General features: G+C 41.5%; 1 protein-coding gene across 1 annotated transcript; it reads right to left on the minus strand.

Annotated features, from left to right (window-relative positions):
• Positions 1–1,044: 1,044 nt before the first annotated feature.
• Positions 1,045–21,758, minus strand: UBE2J1 (ubiquitin conjugating enzyme E2 J1). Its single transcript, XM_088519779.1, has 8 exons — positions 21,672–21,758; positions 14,944–15,017; positions 13,138–13,269; positions 12,480–12,564; positions 10,947–11,052; positions 9,193–9,322; positions 6,526–6,657; positions 1,045–2,339 (listed from the first exon to the last, which is right to left on the minus strand). Exons 1-8 carry the CDS (start codon positions 21,700–21,702, stop codon positions 2,070–2,072), a joined length of 960 nt encoding a protein of 319 aa, XP_088375905.1. The 5' UTR covers positions 21,703–21,758; the 3' UTR covers positions 1,045–2,069.
• Positions 21,759–26,716: the final 4,958 nt, after the last annotated feature.

A 26,716-nucleotide genomic window follows, 5' to 3' on the forward strand; every position in this document is an offset into this window, starting at 1 on the left:
CTCCGGGCAGCGCGATCCTCCCGCCAGGCTCCGTAAAACCAGGCTGTCCCTTCTCATTAGGCTTTCCAGATTTGCCTGCTCATTACCATGGCATCTTTTTCAAGCAGAAAATTCCCTGTGCCATCACATTTAAGATGAGTATATTTTACAATGATATTTATTTTGGTAGTCTTACGGCAGTTGAGATTTTACTTCCCAGTTCAGTCAGTCTGTGTTTTTTTTTTTTTTAAATGTGGTTGAAGACAAAATATGAGCTATTTCCTCTGAAAAACAATAATTTTATTCACTGTTCATTTTTAAAGGGAAATTAAAACACAGCAATCCTCAAAACATCTACACATGCAATAGACACATCACACCGAGCCACAGTCGCCACTAATACTCACTTTTTCAGACAGTCTTTACAAAAGTCAGGCCTGTGAACTTTTAAAATACTTTGAGGTAAGAATGAAAAGCTAAAAAGCAGCTGGTGAATTACTGTAGCCTGAACTGTTCAAGAATGATGCTTGTTCCATTGCACCTGCAAATGAAAGACTATGAACAATCCTCAAGTACTAAAAATAAATATATACATATATTATATATTCTAAGTTTCTGAACACATCCAGGGTTTCCTTCAGGTGCACCATGGGCTTCATTTGTTTTTGGAAGTTGTTATAGCTACTGTAATGTTTCAAAACAAAGGAATACATGCCATACTTCATAAAACCTAGAGTTGTAGGTAGCTTAATAAATATTTGCTGAGAAACAATTTGCTGAGAAAAATTGAGTTGGTCACTGCTATCATCTGCAACAGCAGCAGAGTGAAAATTAGCTAAACTTCATTAGCTTTTAATTAAGATATTAAAGCACACTGAAATCAGAACAATAATGTAAGAGGAACATTATGCCATTGACTACTTTCTTGTACTTATACTTCAGTACCAAAAAATCACCACCTTTCTGAAGCCCTAACAACTTCAGGTCTCTTGATCGAACATGATTTCACAGCATTCATGAGCAAGTCACCAGTTACTCATTTTTATTAGCTAATAACACAGAAAATCCGAGTCCATTATTGATTTTATATTTAAAAGAAATCACTGAAACAAAACAAACAAAACCACATGTGATATTTGAAGCATAACCAGAGACTGGCTTGAAATAGTTTATTACTGCCAAGGCTTTAATAAATATTTCTCTTAAGCATGTTCATATAGAGAGAGTTTAAGTATGATACAGTTTCAGTTTCCTTTAGTAAATAAGCCCAAATATGAAACATTTAGTTTAATGCACTATGTATATTTATGATATAATTAAAAGACAATAGCTCTGAGTAAATAATTATATTACATATTTATAACTATTGCAAGAATAAAGATGTTTTATATAATCTTCAAATTAAAAAAAAAGCAAGATATACAATTGACAGTATTAGAAGAGGACATTCAAATCTTTCAATCTTCAAATCAAAGATTATCTAATCGTACTTCCAAAGTCAAAAACAAAATAATTAGTTTTCTGGCCCCTTCTTTGCTCCCCTATTCCTTTTCCCCTTTCACACACAGAAGACAAAATCTTAACCAACTCGTATGCATTTTCCCTCCCGCCCCCCAGAAATGTGTCATGGTAAATAAGAGTGGTTACAAAACATTACTCCCTGTATATGATGAGCTCACTGAACACAAACACATAATGATGTTTCATTTTAAAAGCCTTTCTCCAATGTTAAATCTTATACTAACGGAGAAGGGGTCATTATTTGTATTTGTGTTCCTTAAAAAAAATGCATCAACCACTTTCTTTAAATTGTCTTCTTCTAGTTAATAAATTACTCACAAATTGAGTCCCCTCATATGCCTAAACCTTATCATTCCACTGTATGGTTTCTGCAACTATCTAGAGGGCAGTCGATTAACACTTGTGATAATTAGATGTCCAACTTTTCTTTTTAAACAAGAAATGAACCTGTAGGTAATGACTCAAGTGTAAATACAAAAAGTAATTTTTGTAAACAGTTCTCATATCATATCCAAAACCTTGCTCAACGAAGCGCTCAAGTAAACAGCTCTTGAGACAGAAAAAAACCCTTAAAACTCAAATTTATACTCATTGGCCAAATATATTCTTCGAAATATAAGAGCCGTCAATGCAAGAGTCAGGAGGACGATGAGGACGGTCGATCCCGTGTGGTTCATGTCGACCCGTGGCTGCTGGCCCCGGTTGAAGTCAGCGGAGGAGGGCGGCCTTCTCTGGCTGTGCTGCTGGGCCCGGCGCTGCCGGGGGCTGAGCGAGGCGCCGCTGGTCGCGCTGGGAGGCTGCTCGGGGCCCGGCCTCGCACTGCTGCCCTGAGCCTCGCGCTGGAAAACAACACAGAGCCGCTCGTGAGGCAGGGCAGCGCGGGGGGTGGCAACGCGCGCCTGCGCAAACAACGGGGACCGCGTACGCTCTTCAGGTAGCTTGTGCCGAGGCCTAAGGGTAAATATCTCCCCAATGGTTACAAGATTCTCTTATAGCCATCATTTTTGTCCTTATACCATCTTAAAAAAAAAAAAAAACCTACAAATTAGTTTAAACCTACAAATTAGTAGTTCCAAGGATAAGAAAATTATTCTGGGGGAAACACCGATGAGTTTGTTAAACAGTGTTTGAATTCTAAGCTAGTTGAAATATTCTGTTTGAAACTCTCTTTGCCTACGATTTGCTTAACCCCTTTAAGTTTGATAAAAGCTTCACTAACTCTTCAGACAGTTAAGTCCCTGAGGATTTGAAGTGTCACTTGTATCAAAGGCAAAATAAGAGGAAAGAGAGCAAGAAAGGAAAGAGAAAGATCCAAAGAGTTTTAATTTGGCAGTGTTCGCTGCTAACTGTGGCTAGGTAGGTCCAATTTTCTGTTCTCATTACCATGAGACACTAAAAAAAAAAAAAAAAAAAAAAAAAAAAAAAATCACCAATGAACAACACTGAAAAAAAGCCCTAAGCACTCCCGAATGGTTCCAAACCGAATTACCGAGCACAGTCCTATCCACGCACACACCTACTGCCCTCTGCTGGTCAACAGCTGGTCTACCACTATGTGTAGTAAAAGTACATATGTGTGCTGGCAACTGATGTTCATCTCAGGAGAATAAAGAAAATCAATCTTTCAGTTTCTAACGCTGTAGCTATGGGTTCTTAGAGTCCATTGGCCTAATCCTGCAGTATTGAAAGTTTCCAACATTATAGCATTAAGCACTATGACACAGCCCAGTTGCTCAAGACAAACAGGTTCAATTTTAAAGTGTTCAGGGGAAAAAAGCAGCTCTTGCAAAAACTAACATTGCTTTTATAAAGTTTTGTCTTCTCAGAATAGAGAAACCCTGTTGTGAATGAGACAAGGTGCTAGACACAGGCATGAGCTGAGCTGTAATTCCACACACACCTCGCTGACAATTGCAATGCTATAAATTAGCTTTAGGGGGAAAAGATATAGATGGATCAGTGTAGCAGAGGACAGACAGCTCCATCCAAAGCCAAATTAATCCACTCACCTGGGACTCTCTACATATCAACATCCACCAAATATTAAGAGGACATGTAGGAGCAGGCTGGATCAGAAAAGAAGTTATCATTCCGGATACAAAACTTTGGGATCAGATGCTAGTGTGTGTTCAATAATTTATACATGCTTGTATATTACACATCTTTTGCTTTAAAACTTAATTGACTTGGGGGCAGAGCATGCTGAAAACAGAATTAAATAAGGTCAAAACATTGTGACCTCCTTTATTCTTTCATCTTTCCACTCTGTGACACTTCACTGTGTGTGTCCTATTATTTCTGAAGATTTTGAAATTTGCTCGCAGCGGCAGAAAAGGCTTTGCTCCAAGGACAGCCAAGCTTGGCCAGTATGGCTAGTTTGGTAAAATGTACATACGTGAGACTTACTGAAGGTTTCTGACATGTAGCCTCATGTATCAGAACAGGTCTCATTTTCTCGCTGGAAAACTCCCTCTCAGCAATTCCAGGTGTGCTGATTTCAGCTCAGTTCACTTGATCTGTCTGCACAGTAGTACCGGATGCTACTGCAATATCCTAATTAATAACAGGTGTACCAAGACCTAACACATTGCCAAAGAGTCAAAACAAAGGAGTTCTCGCAACAGTTTCGAGGTTTCTCCTTCTCGCTCTCGCCCAGCAGCAGCCGTGTTTATGGACCCCATGCAGCACGGCGAGACGCCGCTGCCTTCAGGCCGGGCTGCACGAGGGGCCCTGCTGGAGCCTGCCTGGGGCTCGGGGGCTGCCGTGAGCCTGGGAGAAGCTCGGACTGCCAGTTTAGCCCATGGGGATTTAGGCACTACGATTGGCAGGACAGGATGAGCCTTTACTTCTAGCAGCTTAGCTTCCAGCAGCACTTCCCTTGAAGTCTGTGTACTGAAGCACAGATGACCCTTTACCTTACCCTGAGCAGACCTCAACACCACCAGGGTCGGTTCACACTAGCGTAGCACTGCTCTTAGTGTTACCATTACCATTACTAAAACAGAACTTGCCACAGCAAATTAAGTTTCAAAATCTATTAAAAAAAAAAAAAAAAGTTGAACAGTGAACTATCATTAGCACGAGTTTCTGTGCTTCTTTAGAAAGTGAGGTCTATATTCCTTTTTTCGTAAGGGAAAGCTCACAAAAGGGAACATTAATTTAAAATATTTCTCTCTTGATGGAATGAGAAAGTTCCTGCCTGCATGGAGCAGAGAGGTGGCACTCAAAGCTGTGCAAACCTATCTGTTTTAGTGTGTTCTTTCACACAGAAATTTAGTTAAATGCTTCCCTGACGGGTTTCTCACTGTATTCATAATTGTCTGTCACTAACTCACTGGAGAAAAAAAAAAACCTTTAAATGGCCTAAAGTTTACTATGGTTCTTGAAAAAAACATATCCATACCTTTCCATATCTCAAGCCATATCTTTATCCATAAAGTAGTAGTCTGTAGAAAGGGGTTTTTTCCCCCCTAAAGTAAAGGGTAGTCTAAACATTCTCACCTCTTCACCTACAATAAAGACCTCTCTTTAGCATCTATTTATCATTACATTTTTAATGAAGACTGGCTACAACTCATCCAAAGGCAAGAAGAGAGGCAACACTCCTCTGCGTAGGCAACACTCCATTCCTTTTGCACCACTACTGCTCTCATTCCATCATGGAGCAGGACAGAAAAGTCCTTTGACTTGTGCATTACACGCATTAAATCTACTATCCCAGAATGAACTACACAAGCCAATACAGCAATTCAACATCAGCAGTCGGGCAGCTTTGTCCTTTTTACTCTCCAAGTGCTGTGAATTTCAGGTTCACAATAGCAGATTTTAAATAAAAAACTAACTAAATATTAGCTTCTACTGTAAGCGGTAAACATTTTACCCTCAGTTCAGAAACACAGGTATTTTTTTTTTGAACTTAAAACAACAATAGCGACAGAGGGTGACATTCTGATCCCATAAAACACTAATCCACTTTTTATAGTTAAGGTCTATCATACATAAAAATGTTTATGGAATTTATATAATGATTAAAGCTTTCATTTTATTTGGGCCCACTCTTCTAAAAATCCAATTAACCATCACTTACAAAATTAGTATAAAGTCTCCCTTTTCCCACAACAAAATGCTAGCAGTGCCTTGGTACTTTGGTCAGCTCTACTATATTAGCTAGGATTTGTAATGAGAAGAATAGAATAAAAGGGTTTATTAAATCCTTAAAAAAAAAAAATCAGGAAAAATCCTTACTGTGAAAAAGAAGTATAATATTAGCGTATTTCTACATAGCTTGAAAATATGTTGCAAACATGCAACAGATGGTCTGACGTTATTTGACGTGTTTTAGGTTTTTTTAACCAATCTGCAGCCCCATCCTCTCTATAAAACACAGCTTATCTGGGATTTGTCTGCAATTTATCAGTGAATTTAGATTGCATTTGCAGTCATAACGGCAGCTGCCTTGGCCCAGTACCAGGCCTTGGTCACTTCCGAAATGATTATGTAAGCCCTATACCTAGCAGAATTAAAATGCAAATGTCACGTCATTTACTTCAAATGGTAAGAATATTTTAGGCAAATTTATTTAAGGGGTTATGCAAACAGAAAAATATCCTTTATCAATATTTAAATGCAACAAATTACCACTGACACATTTTTTTGCTTGTGGCTAATAATTCTATTGCAAGAACACTACATAGATAGTAAGTTGTAGTACTCAAACACCAAATACTTTTATGAATTTGAACCAATACATTAAAACAATTACTGGGAATAGGAGCTACTACAAAAAAGTTATTTGAAGCCTGTTATTAAGCAACAGAAGTGAAAGTGAAGAGATCACTTTCTAGAAAACATGCCATTTGCCAAAGCTGGCATGATAAGATTGTTGTATGAAATTATGCATGAATATTCGAAGAAATGTCTGGACTGCATACTCTGAATGTAGCTTCCCATCAGCCTTACAGTGCACATTTCCCATTCAGATCATGGATGCGTTTGCCTCGGACAAAACTCAGACACAAGCCCTACCGTTGTACTTGATGGATCCTGGAATGCTCTGGCTACCCCATCCTGCTGGGGCTCCGGTAGCGCGGCAGAGAGGTTCAGTCCTGCTGTGCTCGAAGGGCCAGCATCGGGCTTCCTGGAGGAATTGACTTCTGCCTGCAAGAGGGACACACGTGCAAGTCAGAGATGAGATCAGAATCTTTCCAGAAAGATTTGGCCTGTTTTCGAACGCCCACGTTAACGAATACAAGAGACTTACTGAAATGTAAGCGTGAAATAGCTCAACTGCACACCAACAGTGTGCAGAAGTGAAAAGTAAGACTATAGATGGACAAGTATCGGTTCACAAATGCCAGATCTGATTTGGACCTTTTTAGTTCTGTTTGTTTGCGTATAATTATGGGTGTAACAGCCCCAATACACTGGAGGAAAAAAAAAAATCCAGGAAAAAATGATGCCAGAGGAAGCAGTGTGTTTCAGGCTTGTGTTTCTTTGGGATTCTTAAGTAAGAATTAGACTACTTCTCAGCTGTTTCTCAACAGGGCTAACTGGCCTCAGGGAAATGCTAACGTGTTAATGTGGATGTAGCAGCTCTCGTGCTGAAGCCTCCTCCCAGGCAGCCACTGCCCTGCGTTGCACAGGCCTAGGCCTGTCTCACTTCTCAGCATTTATACTGCAGCACAAACACGAAAAAAGGAAAAAAAAATACGGCTTTTACATGTCTTAATAAAACGTCTAACAAGCACCACTGCCCAATATTAATGCCTCAAACTTTCAAAATCTGAAGCGTTGACAGATCAGCAGTGATATGCAGAGGATCAGGAATGCACCCAACACTAAAATAACATTTAGGCTAACAATGATGCCTCACAAATAGAAAAAGACACAGCATAATAGTCCTGAACTGAAAGACATTACACGGATCAAAAACACAATAAAAACACCAGAGGACCAAATTAATTTTATCAGCAAACCATGTGTCTCTATCTCCCCTGCCAGCCTGTAGTGTCCTGTCTCCCAAACAGTGCACCTCGAACCCAGCTTGTGACAACGATGACCTCTCCAAATCTAATTCTAGGTAAACACCTGCCCTCGAATGTAGACAGAAATAGTATTAGTAAGAAACAAATACTGTATTAGAAACCACTAGAGAGATAACAAGCTGATAGGATCAAGAGAAAATAATTCAACATTCCTCTGCATTGCTATTTGACATGCAAGAATAAATCCTATTTCTCAATACATAACATTTCAGGAAACCTTATCTGTCGTTGAAATTATCAGAAAATTAATTTGTCAAAGATATTTAAAATAATCTGACAACGTTGCATTGCTTTCACACTTGACCACTCTAAACCATAATATTAGCACAAGTTATGACTCAAATATGGGCCAGCAACAAAGAATCGAAGAATTCCAGAATAATTCACACTAGGATTGCAAATATTTACTTGTCACTCTTTGGTTTCAAATCTGAAAAAGGTATGAAATTAAGTTAAAAGTTCTTCCTAAAAAAAAAAAAAAAAAAAAAAAAAAAAGTAGTTCTTCCTACTATTTCTGGCATCTCTATGATAAAGATTAGCAGTTCTCAAGTAAAAAAATAATTCTATGTATTTTAACCATTACTTGCTGTAAAAAACAAGAACAAAAGCAAAAAGCAGTCTGTCCAAATCACTCCTCTGGGTAGCTCGGCTTTAAAATTCTGTGCCTGTATGTCTTCACTTTTGTAGTATATTTTTTATGATAAGTATTTTACAACAGCAGCCAGGCGCGAGCTCCCGACGGAAGCGGCGGATGGTGCGGAACAGGCAGCGCTGCTCAGCATGTGGCGATCTTCACTTCCCTGGCACACACAAACAGCCTTTGGGACAGCCTTAGGAGAACACTGGTGACACACGGGGAATAAATGCTTCCCTGGCCTCGGTGAGGATCTAGTCTGCACCGTGACACAGACTGTATTCTGTATTTCACTGTAGACCCCTGCTCACACGCACAGCAGTTTCCTTAGTGGCTGATTTACAAGTTTAGTGGAAAAAAAAAACAGTGAAAAAATAACACTGTGCATGCAACACATGCAATTTTTTACACTACATATTTAGCTAAGCAAACCTTATTCTCACCAAAACACAAGCTAGAGCACACATTTTTGAGGTAACAGCATAATATCAATTTCCATACCAAGGTTCAACTTTCAGTATCTGCAGCTGCAGAGCTGTTCAAAGGAACTAGAAGTCTTTTTTTTTTTTAATGTGTGAATGCTTTATTTGTTTCATAAGCCAAAAGGGAAAAAAAAATCACAAAGTGAAAAAATAAATAGCTTTGTCCAAACTTTTCTAAAAGATTTATGATCACACCAATCTGGATAATTTCATCTAGGTATTGTTGAATGAAAACAAGGAAGTTAAAACAACACAGTTGGGCAGTTTAGAGTCATCCACTAAGTCATCCCCTGGTACATTAACTAGTCAGTGCTAGTGCACAGCTAGTGCACAAGTCAGTTCTGCATGCACAGTTCATTAGCTGGCACATTCTCAGATATCCAGTCCCACTTCCCTTCTTCAGTCCATGCCCTTCCAAAATATGCTCCCAATGCACCGATTATGAATGTCTGTGAAATTAGGACATCACTGCAATTTACAAATTTTTCCAATTTCTATCCAAGAAACAGAGAAAAAAGTTCAGTTACTTCACCTTGAAGCTAATTTGTCTGGCAAGTTCTTTAGCCTCTTTGTCTGCCTGGCTTGACACACTTCCTGATGTTAGTGGTAAGAGAGCTGTCTTCATAGACGTGCCACAGATTTCACAACAGAAGTCTTGTGACCTAGCCACAAACAACACAGCTCAGAATGGCATGTTCTTGTACGACTACCACATGCTTGTTTAAGCAAACTATTAGCAGAACAATCCACAGAAAGACAAGTGGTATCAGGGCCAGGATCTTAAAAGTACTTTCCCTCACCTCCAACTAGCAAAAAAAAAAGGTCAAGAAGGATCTATACTACAAAGACATTGTCTCATGTCATTTAGGAAAATACTCATGACATATTTACATATTATTGATATCACCCATCACTGTGGACTGAAGGATTTCTTTTTCTTTTTGGAAGTCTCAAGATGATATACTAATAATTCTTTAACATTTAGAAGATTATTTTACATCTGCAGTACATTAAAAATAAATTTATAGAGAGTTAACTCCATTATGAGTATAAAATTGGATTTAGGAGGTTGTGCTTCATCAATCCAAGAGTTTTCACTTTGAGTCAGAGCATCACTTCACTCTCTTGCACACAACAGTTTGCCTGTAGGGCACACTGCAGGTAGCTCTCCAAGCCAGCCAGAAACCAGAGAGCTTTGGCAATGCATATCAAGACAAACCCAGTAAACTCTACCTCTCAGCAGAGCTTATGAGCTTTGACTCGGTGCCATGAAAGTGCTATGAAAGCCATAGCTTCTGATTAGCTCAGAATACAAACCAAACTAGCTCACAGCTGCCTGCAGAAGATGACATCAGTTACAATTTTGATAGAGTAACTTTCTTTGTTAGATACGGATATGATCTTCTCAAGTATCTTCTCACCAATGTGGGGGATAGATGGAGTGGAAAAATGGCCTGAACTGTCATGTAGGGATAACCACAGAATCACAGAAGAGTCGAGGTTGGAAGTGACCTCTGCAGATGATCTAGCACAACTCCTTCTTCAAAGCAGGATCAAGCAAAGCAGCTGCTCAGGTGTGAAGTGTGTACACTTCACACTTTGTGTAGACTCTACAGGAAAAGCATTGCCAGCAGGTCAAGGGATCCTTCCCTTCTCTGCTCATCTGGAGCACTGCGTCCAGTTTTGGGTTCCCCAGTATAAAAGAGAGATAGAGCTACTGGAGCAAGTCCAGTGAAGGGCTACTACGATGACTAAGGGACCAGAGCATCTCTCACATGAGAAAAAGCTGGAAGCAGTGGGACTGTTCAGCCTGGAGAAGAGATTGAGGGGAAAACTATCAATGCGTGTAACTGAAGGGAAGATAAAGAGGATAGGGCCAAGCTCTTCCCAGTGATGCCCAATGACAGGACAAGAGGCAATGGACAAAACACAGAAACACAGAAAGTTCCATCTGCACATACAAAACCTTATTTAAAAAAAAAAAAAAAAGCAAGTGTGAGCATTGCAAAGCACTGCAACAGTTTGCCCAGAGAAGTTGTAGAGTCTCCTTTCTTGGAGAGAGAGAGCCATATGGACAAAATCCTAGGCAATCTGATCCAGGTGGACTCCCCTGGCTGACCAGGGGATTGCACTAAATGATCTCCAGAGATCCATTCCAACCTGAACTCTTCTGTTATAGTTATATGTGCAATACATAAATATGCAATACAAGCACTAAAAAATACAACATATGCTAAAAAAATAAGATCCAAAGTTGTCACCTACATTAGCAAATTTAACACTTACTTCTTTGCAAGCGCTCTTCTTTCTTCTGGTGTGTAGTCTAGAGATCCTATGGCTCCTTCACCTTTGGTTGGCATAAATCCAATAATGGCTAGTAGAGCTGTTCTTACTAAAATTGGAAAAATAGATAAAAAAAAAACAAGCTGCAGAGAAAAATTGCTATTTCTTCTGATTCTATATTCAGTGTAAAACACTGAAACAGTTTTGCTTACAGAATAAAGAACTATGAACTTCATGAAAGCAGCACTGTTCTTTTGCGACTGGTTTTAGTTTTTAAAAATCTTCATATTATAAGCAAAAGGTAAGTCCTTAATTTTCCATCAACTAGCACAGGGAAGGGAAGCTAAATTGCCACAAAAATATTATGTCAATGTAAAGATTAGCATATTTGATCAAAATAATGTTCTTAGAATGTAATAAAATCAATCTTTCATGAAGTCTCTTTTTCCTCAATACCATGCTAGCAGTGCCTTGGTATTTCGGTTAGCTCTCCTATATTAGCCAGGATTTGTAATGAGAAGAATAAAACAAGATGAAATGGTTTATTAAATCCTTAGCAACCTGGTAAAATCCAGACTTTCAAAACAGTCTCTGAAGAAAGATGCTAAGGCAGAACAACATAAAAATGGGAACTGCGGAAGAGACAGATCTATAAGGCATTCTACATCCATAAAAGAACTGTCAAATAAAACATCTCCTCTATTAACAACATCTATGCTACCATTTTCCTTTATATAAACTAATGAAATTCAAAAAGCCAAGGCACTTTACCAAAAAATTTTGTTAAAAAAATATTTAATGTCAGGGTCTGCATAATGCAATTTCTACTTATTCTTTTAACACCATAATAATCAAACATTTCTGATAACAGCATCATTAGCTTGCAATTCAATTGGGCCCTGTTCTGTTTTCTTCTTTTAACTTTTAATAAAAATAATTTTAATACGCATTTTAATAGATATTTACTGGAAGTAAGTTAATAGAAAGTTTAACTACTAACATATGCAAAACCTTATAGTTTTGCATAGGCTGGAGAAGAGGCAACTCAGGGGAGACCTTGCCACTCTCTGCAACTAGCCAAAAGGAGGTTGCTGTGAGGCAGGGGTCAGTCTTTTCTCCAGAATAACTGCAGACAGCACAAGAAGAAACGGCCTCAAGTTGCACCAAGGGAGGTTCAGGTTGGATATTAGGAAGAATTCCTATGTGGAAAGAGTGGTGAAGCCTTGGAACAGGCTGCCCAGGGAAGTGGTGGAGTCACCACCCCTGGCAGTGTTCAGGAAGGACGTAGGTGAGGCACTTGGGGACATGATTTAGCAGGCAGCGTGGCAATGGGCTTACCGTTGGACTCATTTCTCAGAGACAAGTTTCAGTAACTATAGGGTTTCTTAAATTTCAGGGAGACATGAGAGAAGTTTTTCTAAACGTCAGTGCACTTATCAAGAAAAATATCAGTGAAGGAGTATTGCTTGTGAGATTTTTCATTTTAAAGATCTTCTGCTTTGTGGGGATAGTATTTTCTGAAGAATTGTTACTTACTACTCCATGAAGGCTGCCACGTTTCAGGATGATGCCCCGAGATGCTTAAACAAATTTTCTTCCCCACTTCAAATCTGCCATTGGCCTTTAAAAGAAGGGGGATATAACAAAAGGTGTTTGAAATTAACCCTTGCTTTTTGATGGCAGGTTAAAAAAAAAAAAAAGATAAAATAAAATCAATATCCAAACGATATTTGATAATTACATTAATTAAATTCTTTGATTGATATTCAACCAGGTGGCTTCACTGTTGCTCCTGTAATCCACAAACCACACACAGGGAGCCTGAGAAGCTGTAGCTCTATGAAACTACATAGAAGTACGGACTTTTTCCCCATGACACAGGTCAGCCTTCTTACATGCACCAACGCAGAGGCTGCAGAGGCCCATGGAGGGAAATTGGACCACTGCATTCTCATCAGCTCCGAGGAGTGGTTACTCCTTGGAAAAGTTTCTGTGTACAGGGGCAAAGCTTTATATAACTGCAGAATACCAAAGTAACCTTGGAAGACTTCTCATATTTAATTAGCAGCATTAACTGTACTTAGGCCACCCTTTTCACAAAAACAATTATACTTCACGTGCCAGGAATCTCGCTCTCAGATATCTAAAGCTAAACCAATCACATGAAAAAAGCCTAACTGGTAAATCTGCTTACCGTCAGCAAAATAATACTCGGTGGTTTCATGGGATACTCCGGTGGCAGTACTATTCTGCCATGGTAGGTTCCTCCATCAAAATCTGAATCTGGAGGGCCTCTCACAGTAAAGTGCCATTCGAAAAGGTTATCCTAAAATGCCCCCCCACAAAAAGAGAAGAGTGTGTCAAAGAAACAGACAACATCAACACTAATCAACACATTCTTGGAACAAGGACAGGCTACAGCATCAAACAGAAAAAAAAGGCTTTGAAAGAAAGAAAAAAAATCAAATTGAAAACAGGACAATCAGCACTGCACTAAGGTTCTGACTAAAAGATAGAAATAATGCATCATCTTATAATCTTCTTACAAAAGCTTTGCTGGAAGATTCAAATCTATCACTCAACTCTTTTACAAGGGTTGTACCAATCATAAGAACTTTATTACCTGAAAGATGGAAAACTAAAGGGTCAGCTAAGGAAAAGTTGGCTCTTTGCCCCAGTGAATAAGAATTTATCCTGAACTGGGAACAGACTCAAATGAGAACACAGACAACAGCCCCACCTTTCCAAGCCCCTCTACGCCCAGTGCAACGCAGGGCTTCAATGGTAGCCCCAGAGAATTCCCATGTTCTTGTTCCCATGTTTCCCCATGAAGAATTTTGAAAAACACCATCTTGCCTTACCGCATAGTAGGCACAGTTTGAAATTTTCACTGGATGTGTAATTAACTTCTCCTTAAGTATCATTTCTTTAGGCATCTTCACTTGGCTTTTTGTGTCAGACCTCCTGACACCGCCACTCAAGCTCCTGCGGTTACCGCTGGAGGCCATGAGGCCTGTTGCCACCTATTTAGTGTTTTTTCTTTTTTTTTTTTTTTTTCTTCTTCCGAGGACAGAAGGAAACTGTCAACATTTCTAGCCCATCTCTTCATCTGCATCTCCCTGTTCTCTGCCCAGTGAGTCACTGCTCTCATCCTGAGATGATGCAACTACTATTAACTGGTAGCATGAGTTAGGAGTCACATCTCACCTCTTCCTGAGGTGGGTGGGAAAAAAACAAGATAGAGACGAGCTCAATAATAAAGTATACTTATCACACCTAGAAACATGCACTTTGCTTTAAATACGTTGCATACTATGCCTTTCTCTGAAGAGTTAAATCAGATCCCACAAGTGAGTACCGCAAGGCATTATCTTTTTAATATGTCAGCAGAATCATAATATGTTTCACTTTTCTATAATTTCACTACTTTCTCAGTCCAGAACCTTACCTGACTATTCAACAGACTTCAAGAAGCACCTATCTGTGCTGGAAACCAAGTGCTCTTTCTCACAAACCAATGCATCCAGGCCAGACCTGCATTCACTTACATGATACTTTCCTTCCCCCCCGCCGCCCCAAACACACACACAAAATAAGGACCCCATGTAGATCACTTAGTTTTAAGACCTTTTTTGAGCAGCTCAGTAACTTAAACCAGCTATCAGTTTGGGACATATAAAACTCAGGTTAACATAGAGCATACTTATGTAGTCTCAGTCTCAGGTGCAGTGAGAATAAACATGTGAACAAACCCACACAACCAAACTGCTCAGGTACGATATAAAACCACTATTATTATTACATACTTCCATTGAGGACCTGGTTCCATAATAGCATTAGATGTGGAATTCTGCCATTGATTTTCAGCACAGGAAAAAGCACCAAAAGAAGGGAATCAATTTTAAGAAGATATACTACTATATAAAAACACAACTAAGTTTTTAATACATAGGCACACAGAAAGTGTAATAAGCCACTGCAAACATATAGAGAAACAAACCTCCAAAGGTTGTGCATGGTAATGATCTGTAGGATCCTTCAGCTCTGCAGCTTCCTTCATTAAACGTTTGACAGCTGAAAAACAGAAAAATTGGGACAGAAAAATAAAGGAATAAATTAATTCACACTGCATAAAAATAGTAAGCATTTCTTGAAGGGCTCCTTTCAGCTAACTTTTTCAGCACATCACTTCTTCATGAGTTAATAACCCAAGACACAAGATAAATTGCTCACACTGAGTAAATGAGTCACACAATGACAAAGTTATGGAAAATATGTTCCATGGTTACAAGATTTCTGGAAAGAATGACTGAATACTGGGATTTAAACGATGTTAAGATTATTAATTGCACCAAAGGTGTGAGGAAAACCATAAATGCCATTAAAATAGGTGCAGCGTTAAAACGTAAGAGGTGCAAGAGGAAAATGAAAATGCTGAAGTTGCCTCCCTAAGATGTTCTAAGCGAATGGGTTGACTTATTCCACCTTCTACATTCAAATTAAAACCAAAATCCTTGTGAAAGTCCCATTCACACAACTGTACAACTACGAAGAAGGAGAAACACTGTCCAAATTCCCTTTCACAACAGCTTAATGGTGATCCTGACAGTGAGACACTCCTCGACTTAAAAAGCCTGGCATTACCAGCTGACCATTGCTTACTCACTTCCCTAACAGTGTAATATGTTTTTTAAAGTGGTACAGCTGTCATCATGACAGAATAACCGTATTTTCACAGAAACAAACAACAGTTTAAAAGAATAAAATTTCCTTAAAATTAAACACTGAGGAAATCAAATTTTCCGGGCTAACTCTACACAGCAAAGAAGAATACTGGCAGAAGAAGATAAGGAAGAGGAAGATCTCTGCACTCTTCTGGGTAAGAAAGGAAAGAAAAGGCTCTAGGGATCAAAAGCTCTGCTTAACAAACTCTTTTAAAAGATTTCTGGAAAAGCAAATGTGCATGTTAAAATACAAGAAACACACCTCAAATTTGAAGATATCAAGTTATTTTGTTCCGTCCAGAAATGCACCTAGGCACCTGCTCATGAGCTACGTTAGTTTCCAACAAGAACAACGTGGTTCCTGGTTAAATCCGTTTTCTTGTTCTTAAGTCCAGGTTAAGCTATCCTGCAATTCCTATTCAGTACAACTTCTTCTCTTGGGCCCACCTAGAAGTCATGTTCAAACCTTTCTGCTATTGCACAGTCTATTAGTACAGTCTACACAACACAGACGAGGACAACAGTCTATACACAGAAAATGGAAGCAAACAATCTTCATAAATATAAATAGTACTCCTTAAAGGGGTGACAGGATTTGAGCATTAGTGGTGGTGGTCTTACTATAAACTACACTCTTATCTTCTCTATCTTTAAAAAGTCTGTTATTGTGAAAACGAGAATAAAGCTTTTAAAATAAAGCATTTTTTTTAGTCTTGTAGAAGTTTGTTCTATTAGCGTGAAGACATTGTAGCTCATTTTTATCTGTAAACTGTACACATGGCAATGGAACAAGCTGACAAGAGTTCCTGGAATTATACTAATGCAAACATCTGTGTGGTGACACAACAGAATTTGTTTCAGGGTAACAAGGTGGTTATAGGTGCCCTGGGAAAGCAGGAACCCAGACCTCAACCTTCTAAAGGTCTGTAAAGTATCTGCAACAAAGCACCAGCAGCCAGGCACAAGAACTGAGCACAAAACCAGATCTGGTGAGGGGAGACGAAGGCCGAGGGGGGATGGCAGTGGGGTCAAGCTGAAGCTACAAGGCACGGGGATGGTCGGGGCTCAGGTCAGCCAGACCTAACCCCTGCACGAAGCAAGAAATCCCTGAAGGTGATCACGGAGGAAGCTAGTCTCAGCGCAGCGACACGCTGTGGCAGCGGCTTCCCCAGAGCACAACGACGAGTTCATTCTGTCCATTTTCAGCTCTTCTCTTTGAAAAAAGATAATAAAAAATAGCAAACAAAGGATTTCAAAATAGCTGATACACACCTAAAGATCGTTCAATCTTTCAAGTTAAGTGATATAGAAAAGAATAAAAGGAACTGACACCTTCTAGTACTGCAACAAATACTTGCTGTTTTTTTCCTGACTGCTATAAATAAAATGTCTCCATTTCAAACACTATTTAGACTTTTGCTTAGAAGAAAAATAAAGAAGTAGTCATTTTTCTCGTGATCTGTTGACTATGATAGCACAGCTGAAGATCCGGTCTACTTTAAACCTGTCCAGATTTTCCAATTAAATTAATATAGCCTTTATATATGAACACCCTCCAGCCAGGAGGATTTTTAGCTACTTAGCCCAGTAGTAAAATAGTAAAATAAGTAAAATAAAGGTCCATCTTCATTACCTGCTTGCCTATCAATGATACCATGTACAAGCAGAAAAGTAAAAAGACACCAGCTTTCACTGAAACTGCGCAATAAATCCCAGATAAGAGCCATAACTCTTAAATTAACTTATACTCAATGTAACGGCTGACATTTTGGGAAAGTCCTTTTAAAGTCAGCTGTGACCGAGTAGGTTTTTGTGGGTTTTTTTGTTTTGTTTTGTTTTTTTTCTCCTCTCCACCCACTACCTGGCTGCGGAGCCAGCAACGCCTGGTGCTCTGGCCAGCGTAACCACCAAGGGTATTTGGAGCCCCAAGGAAATGGTGCCACGTGCTGAGCCCCAGCAGCACCCACCTCCTACGCACCTCCGAACCCACTTGGGACCTGCATTCCAAAGAAAGAGCAGATTATTAAATGCAGGGTGAAATTCATAGGAAAGCCACTCAATCTTTTAATTGTACAGAGACCTAATCACACTTTAAAAAAAAAAAAAAAAAAAAAAAGGATTAAATCCGTGTTTAAAATATATATGATTTCTCATAAGACAACAACACTCAATGAGCTTCAATATCTAAAAATAAAACTAAGTGATGAGATCACCAAACATGCAAGTAAGAAAAAAATAATTAGAGAATTAGAGTGAAGAGTCTTATCAGACTGGATATTTATGCAATACTTTTACTACAGCTCTTTGATATGGAGAATTGTGCCTCGTACCCAGGTGCTGTGCTCCCTTGAGAAGCCTTTAATAAAGCTAAACATAGAGAGGCACTAAGAGGTTTGCTGTGACCTGCACAGTGTCCCTATCTGTGTGTCACCTACAGATGGGATTTCCCACGCGAGCTTGAAATCGTGAATGATACGTCAGCACTAGTGACTGCAATAGAGACAGGAAAGTACTATGAAATGTTGTAATCCTTTTGTAGGATACAGTATTAAATAGTAAACCCTCTAGAAGTAAAATTAAGTAACCAGACTTTTATTTAAGTGAGCTCTACTTTACTAATCCCTTTGTCCTTCCCTTTGCTTTCTTTGTATTTGTTTTTCCACCATTTACCTTTACCTTTGGAGTTCACCTCTGACTTCAACTTGATACATCAAGTTCCTTCCTATATGCTTGCACATTATTTCACAGAAACGTAACTACATTCTCAGAAAATAAATCTTTCCATCACTTATTCAGGCAGCTAAAATTTTCACAGCAGTTTATAGTCACTTCTTAATTTTGAGTGACTACATTTAAATGAAGAGATGATGTTTAAAGTTTCATTAGAATGAGAGTCACCATTTTCTTTGCAAAAAAACACTGTGCTGATCACATCCACCTAAAATACGAAAAGTTCAAGCTAATCATTCAACCACTGACCAGGAGGATACATTAGATATTCTGTTTTTATGCTCTTTTCCTAAGCATCCCCTATGCTTCTGTTCATGACAGAATAGCAGACTGCAGTTCTGAAAAGCTCAGCCAGAGAAGCAAAAGGAACACACTGAAATCAGACCAAAGTCCACTTATACACAAAGATTTCCAAATTTTTAGTGTTCTGAAACTAGAAGGCCAGCAGGGAAAATCACCCACAAGGTTCTTCGAACGTGTCCATGCTCAGATGGCTGGTAACACCCAGCTCAGGGTGAGACTGATGAATCCTGTTATTACAGAACCATGACTACAAGATTGGGTGTCTGATCCTGCAGCAGCCTAAGGGGCACAGCACTTGGAAAGAAAGAAAAGAGGCTATTCCAAGTATAAGTTTCAGAAATGAGGATGTTCCTGAAGCATGAAGAGGATGAAGCTTTAGTCAGCAGAGCTTTAATATTGACAGAAGAGGTTTATCAGCCATATGGTAGCCGGCTGGTACACACTGACTAATCCATTTTGAAATCCTAAGAGAAAATACCTTGCCCTTTTAGAAGCACCAAAAATAGAAATTAAAACATGAAGTAACAGCTTGAAAGGCTTTGATTCATAGAGACAATAACAAAAAAAAAAATCTGACGTGCATAGTGTGAAATTTCTTTCCTTACAAAGATTATTATTTCTTCCCAAAAGACCTTTTTAAAAAAATAAGCATATTCACAGACTGTTTGAGGAGATATCTATAGGTGAGGGCCCCTATAGCCCTTGCTCTTTTAGAGCGTGACAGATGTGAATAGCAGCTTTGCCCACAACCGACTCCATCCCAGAGCCTCCATGACATTTAACTACGTGTAGCTTCATCAAAGCATTTTGTGCCATGCACGTTTACTGCCTTTTAAATATGCCAGGCTGAACACTTACAAGGCAACACTGTTACCGTGACTCAGAGCACCCGTGACCAGGAGAACAAATGCTCCTGACTAGCAGCAGTGAGTGACAGGACAGATCTGTGCAGCAATATTGCTGCAAACGTGATCTGTTCAATGGCAGGGAAGAAACGAAGGCGCTAGAAAGGCTGCATGAGCCTCATTCATGAATCCAGCACCTCCATACGAGGTCGGGATTCATGGAGCCACAAGACAGCAGCACTTCAGCATGTGTCACAGCTTCAGGGGGGAACTGGGCTTAGGATGGAGAGCAGCTAGAAATCCATGTTTCTTTTAGCAAAAATTTCTTCTAGGCTATTTTCAACAAAGTCTGAAGGTACTATAACCAGGAAAAAAAGCACTGAAAATAATAAATAGTATTTGTTCTCTTTAAAGCTACTGAACTGATGAAAGCTGAGCAGCTGGGACCTGTGTTTGCTCAAGTGTTCAAGAGCAGTGTTCAACAGCAGAGGCTTCTTATGCAGGTGCGGAGCTTTATCTTGAAACAAGACGTGCAAAATTCCAAGACTTGACCGGGAACTAAAGGTTACAAGCCTTGTTTGTCCTCTATCAGCATCAGAACAACACCAAAAGTAGTATTTTTTTCTACTAATGAGGCCAGCCACTACCTCTAAAAAGTCTTTAAAGAATTCACTTACCAAAACCAATCTATTCAGTCTGCAGGTGACAGATAACCGTTTGAAATCATAAATATGGTGTTTTTGTTCTTACACACTTCATAAGCTAAAAAGTACCTTAGAATTAGAAGATCCTCACTTCCACCTTAAGTCTTCAGTTGTACAGCGAGTGTAAAGTATCATTGTTAAACTACACATTTAACCACAACAAGGCACAAAATTCATAAAACATACACTGAAATAGGTATAAATGCATATATCTACCTGGTTAGCAAAAAGAAGTGCCAGACTAAGTGTAATGGCTCTTCTTAGTAGAAAAAAAAAAATTAAAATGAGTAACTGTTGAAGCAACAATCATTCTTTAAAAAAGATGATCAGAAGGGGACAATGTACATATTTCATGACTATTGATAAAAGGCAACTGCTGAAATGAGTAATTTAAACCTAGAAAAACTTCTTATAGAATTTTTCGGCACAGGTGCTCCAAGCGCGCTTCAGGGAAGACCCTTTTGTCCTCCAACCGCGCAGGGCCAGGAAGAGCAGCCAGGAAGGAGCTCTCCGACCGAACCCTGGCACCGCTGCGCTCTCGGGGACGCCACTCGCAGCACCCTGTTACATCTCCAGCAACGCAGCCAGCCACGACCAGCACGCGCGTCTGGGGGCCTTCCGAGCTCGCACGTGCAACACACCAGCCTCTCCACCTACTGAACATTTGCCTTCTCCTGTTTTAAAACACGGACCGCACTCGATCTGCTCTGTGAGCCTTTCCTGTGACCTCTGCATTATGCAACTCGGGGTGTGAAGGGGCGGAGGGAACACAAAACATAATTTAGCGATGGATTCATCGACGGAACGAGGCGTGCTTTGTAAATGAGCCTCTCATCTCCCGTGCTTGCCGGGCGCCGCCATCCTCACGTTAACCCCCTCGCCGCTCCTGCCCTGGCGCTGGGACACGCCGGCGCGGCCCAAGGCAGAGCCACCGTCGTGCCAGGGCGGCCGTTACCTCGCGCCGCCGCAGGAGGTGCCAAGTCGGGAGCATTTGACGCCGCGCTCCTCTCCGTGCCCTCGCCAGGAGGCTCGTGCGAGGGGGCCCTTGGGGGGCCCCTGCGCCAAGGGGGCCCTTGGGGACGCGCTGTCGCTCCGGCTGCCCTCCTAGCGGGACGGGGCCCCGCGGCCCCTCCGCCTCCACGGGCCGCGGTGGAGACGCCGGGGACACGGGGCGCGAGCCCCGACCTGCCGGCAGCCCCGAGGCGAGCGAGGCGCCTCGCTGCAGCCCGGGCCGCTTCGCCTCCCTCGCGCCCACCGGGGAAGGCGCCCGGGCCGGGAGCGGCTGCGGGGGGCGCCACCTGCCCCGCGGCGGGAGCCGCCGCCACCCCCGGGCCTGGCGCGGCCTGGCGGCGTGGCCGAACCGGGACCGGGACCCGGGCCGGGACGATGGCCGAGGCCTCTCCCGGGCGCGGCGCCACCTACCCGGGCTCTTGAGGTTGTAGCGGGCCTCCATGGCGGCGGGCGCCTCCCTCTGCAACGTCTGCGCCGCCGGCGGCCGCGCCCGGCAGCGGGGGAAGGCGGCGGAGGAGGAGGAGGCGGAGAAGGAAGGGCCGGGACCGCCTCGCGCCGGGAAACTCCTCTGACGTGGCGAGAGGGAGGGAGAGAGGGAGAGAAGGAAGGAGGCACCTGCCGCGCTGCAGCCGCCCCGGCCCGGGAGGGCCCCAAAGGGCCGGGCGCCGAGGCGGCCTCGGGCCGGGGGAAAGCGGGGGAGCGCGGGGAGAGGAGGCCGCAGGCCCCGCCGCAGCCCCGGCGGCTCCGGACCGCCCCCGAGGTCGCCCCAAAGAGCTCCCGATCCCCTCGGAATTGGCAGTTTTTCACTGCTTTGTTTTCGCACCACATGGCAGCAGAGCGGTGCTGTCCACCGGCCACTGATACATGCGTTCGGGTGAGAGTTGCCGGCAGATGCTTGGCTTGAAGGAGAGCTCCCCTTTCCCCCCTCGCTTTTGCCAGAGGAGTTTTTGCCTGCACCTAGCGCTTTTGGCAAATGCAGCTAAGTTCACGCATAGCATATTAAAATGGCATAGTAAAATTTCCAGCAGTTCCCATTAATTCATTGCAAGCTGCAAGTGGGAAACGTGTCATGTTCTTGTCTGCAGCCACGTAAGCTTGCGCCTTGCTCTAAATGCATGAATTCCCCTTAGCTTTGTCTCACTTCTGTATCCTCTTCCCTCCAGTTGTCATTGTAATATTATTTTTCTTCCTGTTTCCATCCACAGTTCTCTTCTGTTTCCATCTTGGGCCTAACAACAATGAAAACAGCTGTAAGCAAAAGCTGAGGCTTTACTCCTTTTTTTTTTTTTTTTTTTTTTTTTTTTTTTACTGCCTCTTGATTTCAAAATTACAGAAAAAGGCAAATTCTTCCCTTTCCTGGTATAATATATAGTGCTGCTGTGGTAACAACAATAAATAAATGAAGCCACTTTATTCCACCTTAAAAGCAGACTGATTCTGCTTTAAGAAAAAATATCTCAAATAATGATCCGATGATGTGAAAAAAGGCTTGAGTCAAGAAGAGTGATACTTATTGTGTACTAGTTAGTTTTATAATATGAGTTGAGCTTTCTTTTCTGGGCTCTGGCTTATGAACCTGGCAGCCCTTATAATGTAATTTTATATAGTTAGCAACAAGGAAGCGCCTGTAATTAATATGAAACTTTGTGTTTTAGCTAAAATAAATAAATAAATATACAGTCACTGTAACTATGTGAAAGCTAAATATCACTGGAATAAGCTAAGTAGACATAATAACAGAAATTGACAGATAAGATGTAGAAGCTTTTTTTTCTTATTTTTTTCCACTTAATTAAGCAACAGCAGGGTGTGCTTGGTTGCTATTTCACATTTCACTATGCGAAATACAGTGCAGAGCCACTGAGAAGAGGCTGATTCTATTTTCCATCACATTTATGTTGCTAAGAGGTCAGGGCTGCAGGGGAGGCTTGCTGACAGATGACCAGACTGTGGGAGGTTGTCCTGTACCTCAGGTGGCCTTAGGAATCTGGGGCTCAGCTCCACAGCGCCCCTTGTCACCCGCTGCTTGGGACAGGCGCGACGCAGACGCTGCAGAGCTCGTGCAGCAGGAGCCACAGTCAGTGCTGCCAGGGTAAAAGGCCAGCTCCCCTCCTCTTCCTTCATGTGATCAAAAAGGCTCTAATCCTTTTGGATTGGTGTTTTCATTTGTCTTTTGTTTGGATTTCTTTGTACGCAGGGGCCATTTTGTTCTAGCAGCTTGTGGTTTTTTTTTAAAGCAAAATGCCAAATATAGTAGCAAAATTGCAATCAAATCCCACATGTTGGCAGCACTTCATGTAGCTTGTGTATCCTGTCATCTGATCTGACTTGTTCAAAAATTAAACATGCTCAGCTGAAGCATACAGAAACGGAAGGTTTCAGTCTGAACAATGCCGTGATAAAGATTTCCTTATTTAATGTCTCAAAATGGTCTTGCAGATTTTACTCTTCTTCGTCAAACTGGTTGCAGCATTGCTTGCAGTGCTTGCAGCAAGAATAATCAATTTTGACAATTCCAAATATTAAAAATATGTGGCTTTAGTAATGCTTTACATTGAAGTAAGACTTCAGTCATCAAACTGCCAATAATATTTTTAAATAATCAAATTACCGTTTCTAGTTTCTGAAAGGATGATTTTGCTCATGTTTCTAAGCATTTGTCTGCAATTGAGGTGCACTGACTTTGTTTTTTCTCCCTGTTGGATGAAAACAGAAATCCTGATCTGCCTACCTAGCTTCAGTGCAAAGGAACCTCTCTATTGCAAAAAATATTGCAACATTAATGTCTGGATCATAAGTTCTGATAAAATGTGTAAGTCTTCAATTGCAGCTCTTCCTACTGAAATAAAGGCCAGATCTGAGTAAATGTATGGGCAGGATTCTCCTGGGCAATTACAGACTATGGATATAGATATCTGAGCTGGTTACCAGGGGTTGCCTTTATAGCTAATGGGGAGAAAGCCACTTTTATGGCACAGTTCATCTTATTGAAATAGATGGTAAATATAGATCACATGAATCATGCTTTAGAAGTTCCTGTTTCTCTCCATTAGCTATAAAGTGAGCTTAGGCTGTCATCAATGTTATAGACAGTTACAGTTAGGTGTTTCAGATGTGTAGGCAGCTGTATCAGATATATATTTCTATATACCTGATAAAAACATATCATGTATTTCTCCTCAGTTTAACAGAATTGCAAACATAAGTCAATAGAAAGAGCCTCTTATTTTTAGCAGTTAGACCTTTGTCATTGTTGAAGTAATGTTGAACACCGAAGAGAGGAGTTCAGCAGAAAGGAATGGAAATCACAAAGTTCAGCACATTGACCTGGAGTAACAGACTCCATAAATTCTCCATCAGGAACCACTGAGGTTGGAGTTACCTCTGAAATCTCTCTTCTCCCTGGGAGGCCAAACACCCACAGGATACTGCAACTTACCATCTGGGTCCCCCCATCTTGAGGTAGCTCCTCGGTCTACAGAAAAACAACTGATCAGGAAGCCAACGAGAGCCCCTAACATGACCTGGGCTAAAAGGAGTTGCCCAGAAAAACATACAGGAGTCAAAGGCCTTCTCAAAGCCCTTCGAATCCAGCCTGCCCACCCATCACCTGTGCTGTGTGTGAGAGCTAAGGCCACTTTGAGGCTGGGACTGAGACCCCCAGAGGCCAGAGAAGGAGGAGGCAAGGTGGAAAGAAAGCTCTGGGCTCCAAAATCTGCTCTGAAGTTTTTACTGAGGGCTTCTTGGATTTAGATGCTTAAACCATGCTCAGGTTGCCCTGAGCATAGTGTCTCTCAGGGTGTCTTTTTGCACACTTTGATCTCATAAACTTGGCTATAAGTCATTTCTTCTGAAGAAGGTTTGAGGTCCCAAAAGCTTATGACACTAAGTCATACAGCAGCTCCTTGTACAAAGCACTCGTACCCTGCTAGCAGAGATTCACAAAATGCTGGTCAGTCAGTGTGCTTCATCTGTAACGCTACCCTTTTAATACAGGCAGCTGGTGACAGAATTAAACCCTAATGGACTTAAGGAACGTATATTAAGGAATATAAAATGCCTATATTACCACTGGTAACAGATACGACTCATAATGTTGTGTTCATTATATATATATAAAATAGTGCAGTCTTAGCTTTTAAAATCCCTTTTGAGAAGTCGGAGCTGGTCCCTGTGTTTTCACCACGTGTGCCCTCTCCTCCTCATGGCAGGAGGAGCGCGGCACTGTAACACGTGGCCCTGCAGCAGTGCCCTGGGTGCACTGGACTCGGGGAAGAAACTGTGATCTTCCGCCCAGCCTCCTTCTAAAGCAGCCGTCTCACAAAGCCGTTGCCTTCGCCAACTGATTCCTAATCGGTGTTACTGCGGGAATGGCACAAAGGGAACGAGGGGAGAGGTTAACAGGTGACTGTAGCTTCCCAAGCAGGCAAATGCCTCATGAGGATCCCCAGGGCTGCGTTTGTGCAGTATCTTGCAGTAATTTTTATGGTGGTTTCAGACGGTTACGTTGCTCAGAGTAAGCCTGCAAAGCTGCAGGTTACTGTTTGAATGACAGCTGTTCATGACTCATGATTTAACTGATCTGTTTGGTACATCTTTAGCAGATACAGGTAGTAGCAAAAATTGTTCTGCACCCTGCAGCTTGCAGGGAGTAGTTAAGAACAGTGTCCATCTAAAATTAGTTTGCTGCCATACCACTGTTTAGAGAGAGATGCCAGGCAGAGCCAGTGACTCCTTCCACACAGGCAGTTCTCAAGATCCTCCTTCTTCAGGGTTTCAGGTCCAAGATCAAGGTGCTTTTCTTTAGTTTTGTGTTCCCCTTCCCTTTAACTTTCTCTCCAAGCTTCCTTCTGTGAACACCTGTCTTGATAATGACACCGTAGCCACAAGAAAAGCAGCCAGGATTACATCCATTGCCATCCAGCAGTCTTTCTACCCTATCCAAGTCCCAAAAAAGGCTTCTCCAGACTCACAGGTGAACTACCTGCATGTAGGTACTTGCAGGTTTTTATTTTAAAACTCTCCTAAAGGTGTTTTACAGTCAATATGAACATGCTTAAAACTTGCTGTATCATTAACCAAAATATATTGAGTCCAGTCAGATCCACCAGCCCTGTGTACATATTTTGGACACACAGGAATTTCTCAGATGGTCAGTGAAAACCCAGGGCTTCATTCGAATGCACACACATAGGCATCTGATGCCACTGGAGAGGTACACAGGACATCCCCGTGGAGGACACCGGTGCTGTTCTGAGCAACAGGCAGATGGAGTGTTGAGGGCATCTCAAATGGCAGCATGGGTCCAATGGACTAAGGCCCTGACCAAAAGTGAGTGGCTGTCTCCTGTGAGCGTCAGTTCAACTGACTGCATTAGCCAGATCTCCGCTGACTGTAACCTCCCTCTCTCCACTCTCCCAGCTCTGTTTCAGCTGTCTGAACTCCACAGCCTGTTC

The sequence above is a fragment of the Tinamus guttatus genome, unplaced genomic scaffold (genome assembly GCF_059628265.1).
Source record: "Tinamus guttatus ecotype Peru unplaced genomic scaffold, ASM5962826v1 Tinamus_guttatus_pri_ptg000070l, whole genome shotgun sequence".
Classification (NCBI taxonomy): domain Eukaryota; kingdom Metazoa; phylum Chordata; class Aves; order Tinamiformes; family Tinamidae; genus Tinamus; species Tinamus guttatus.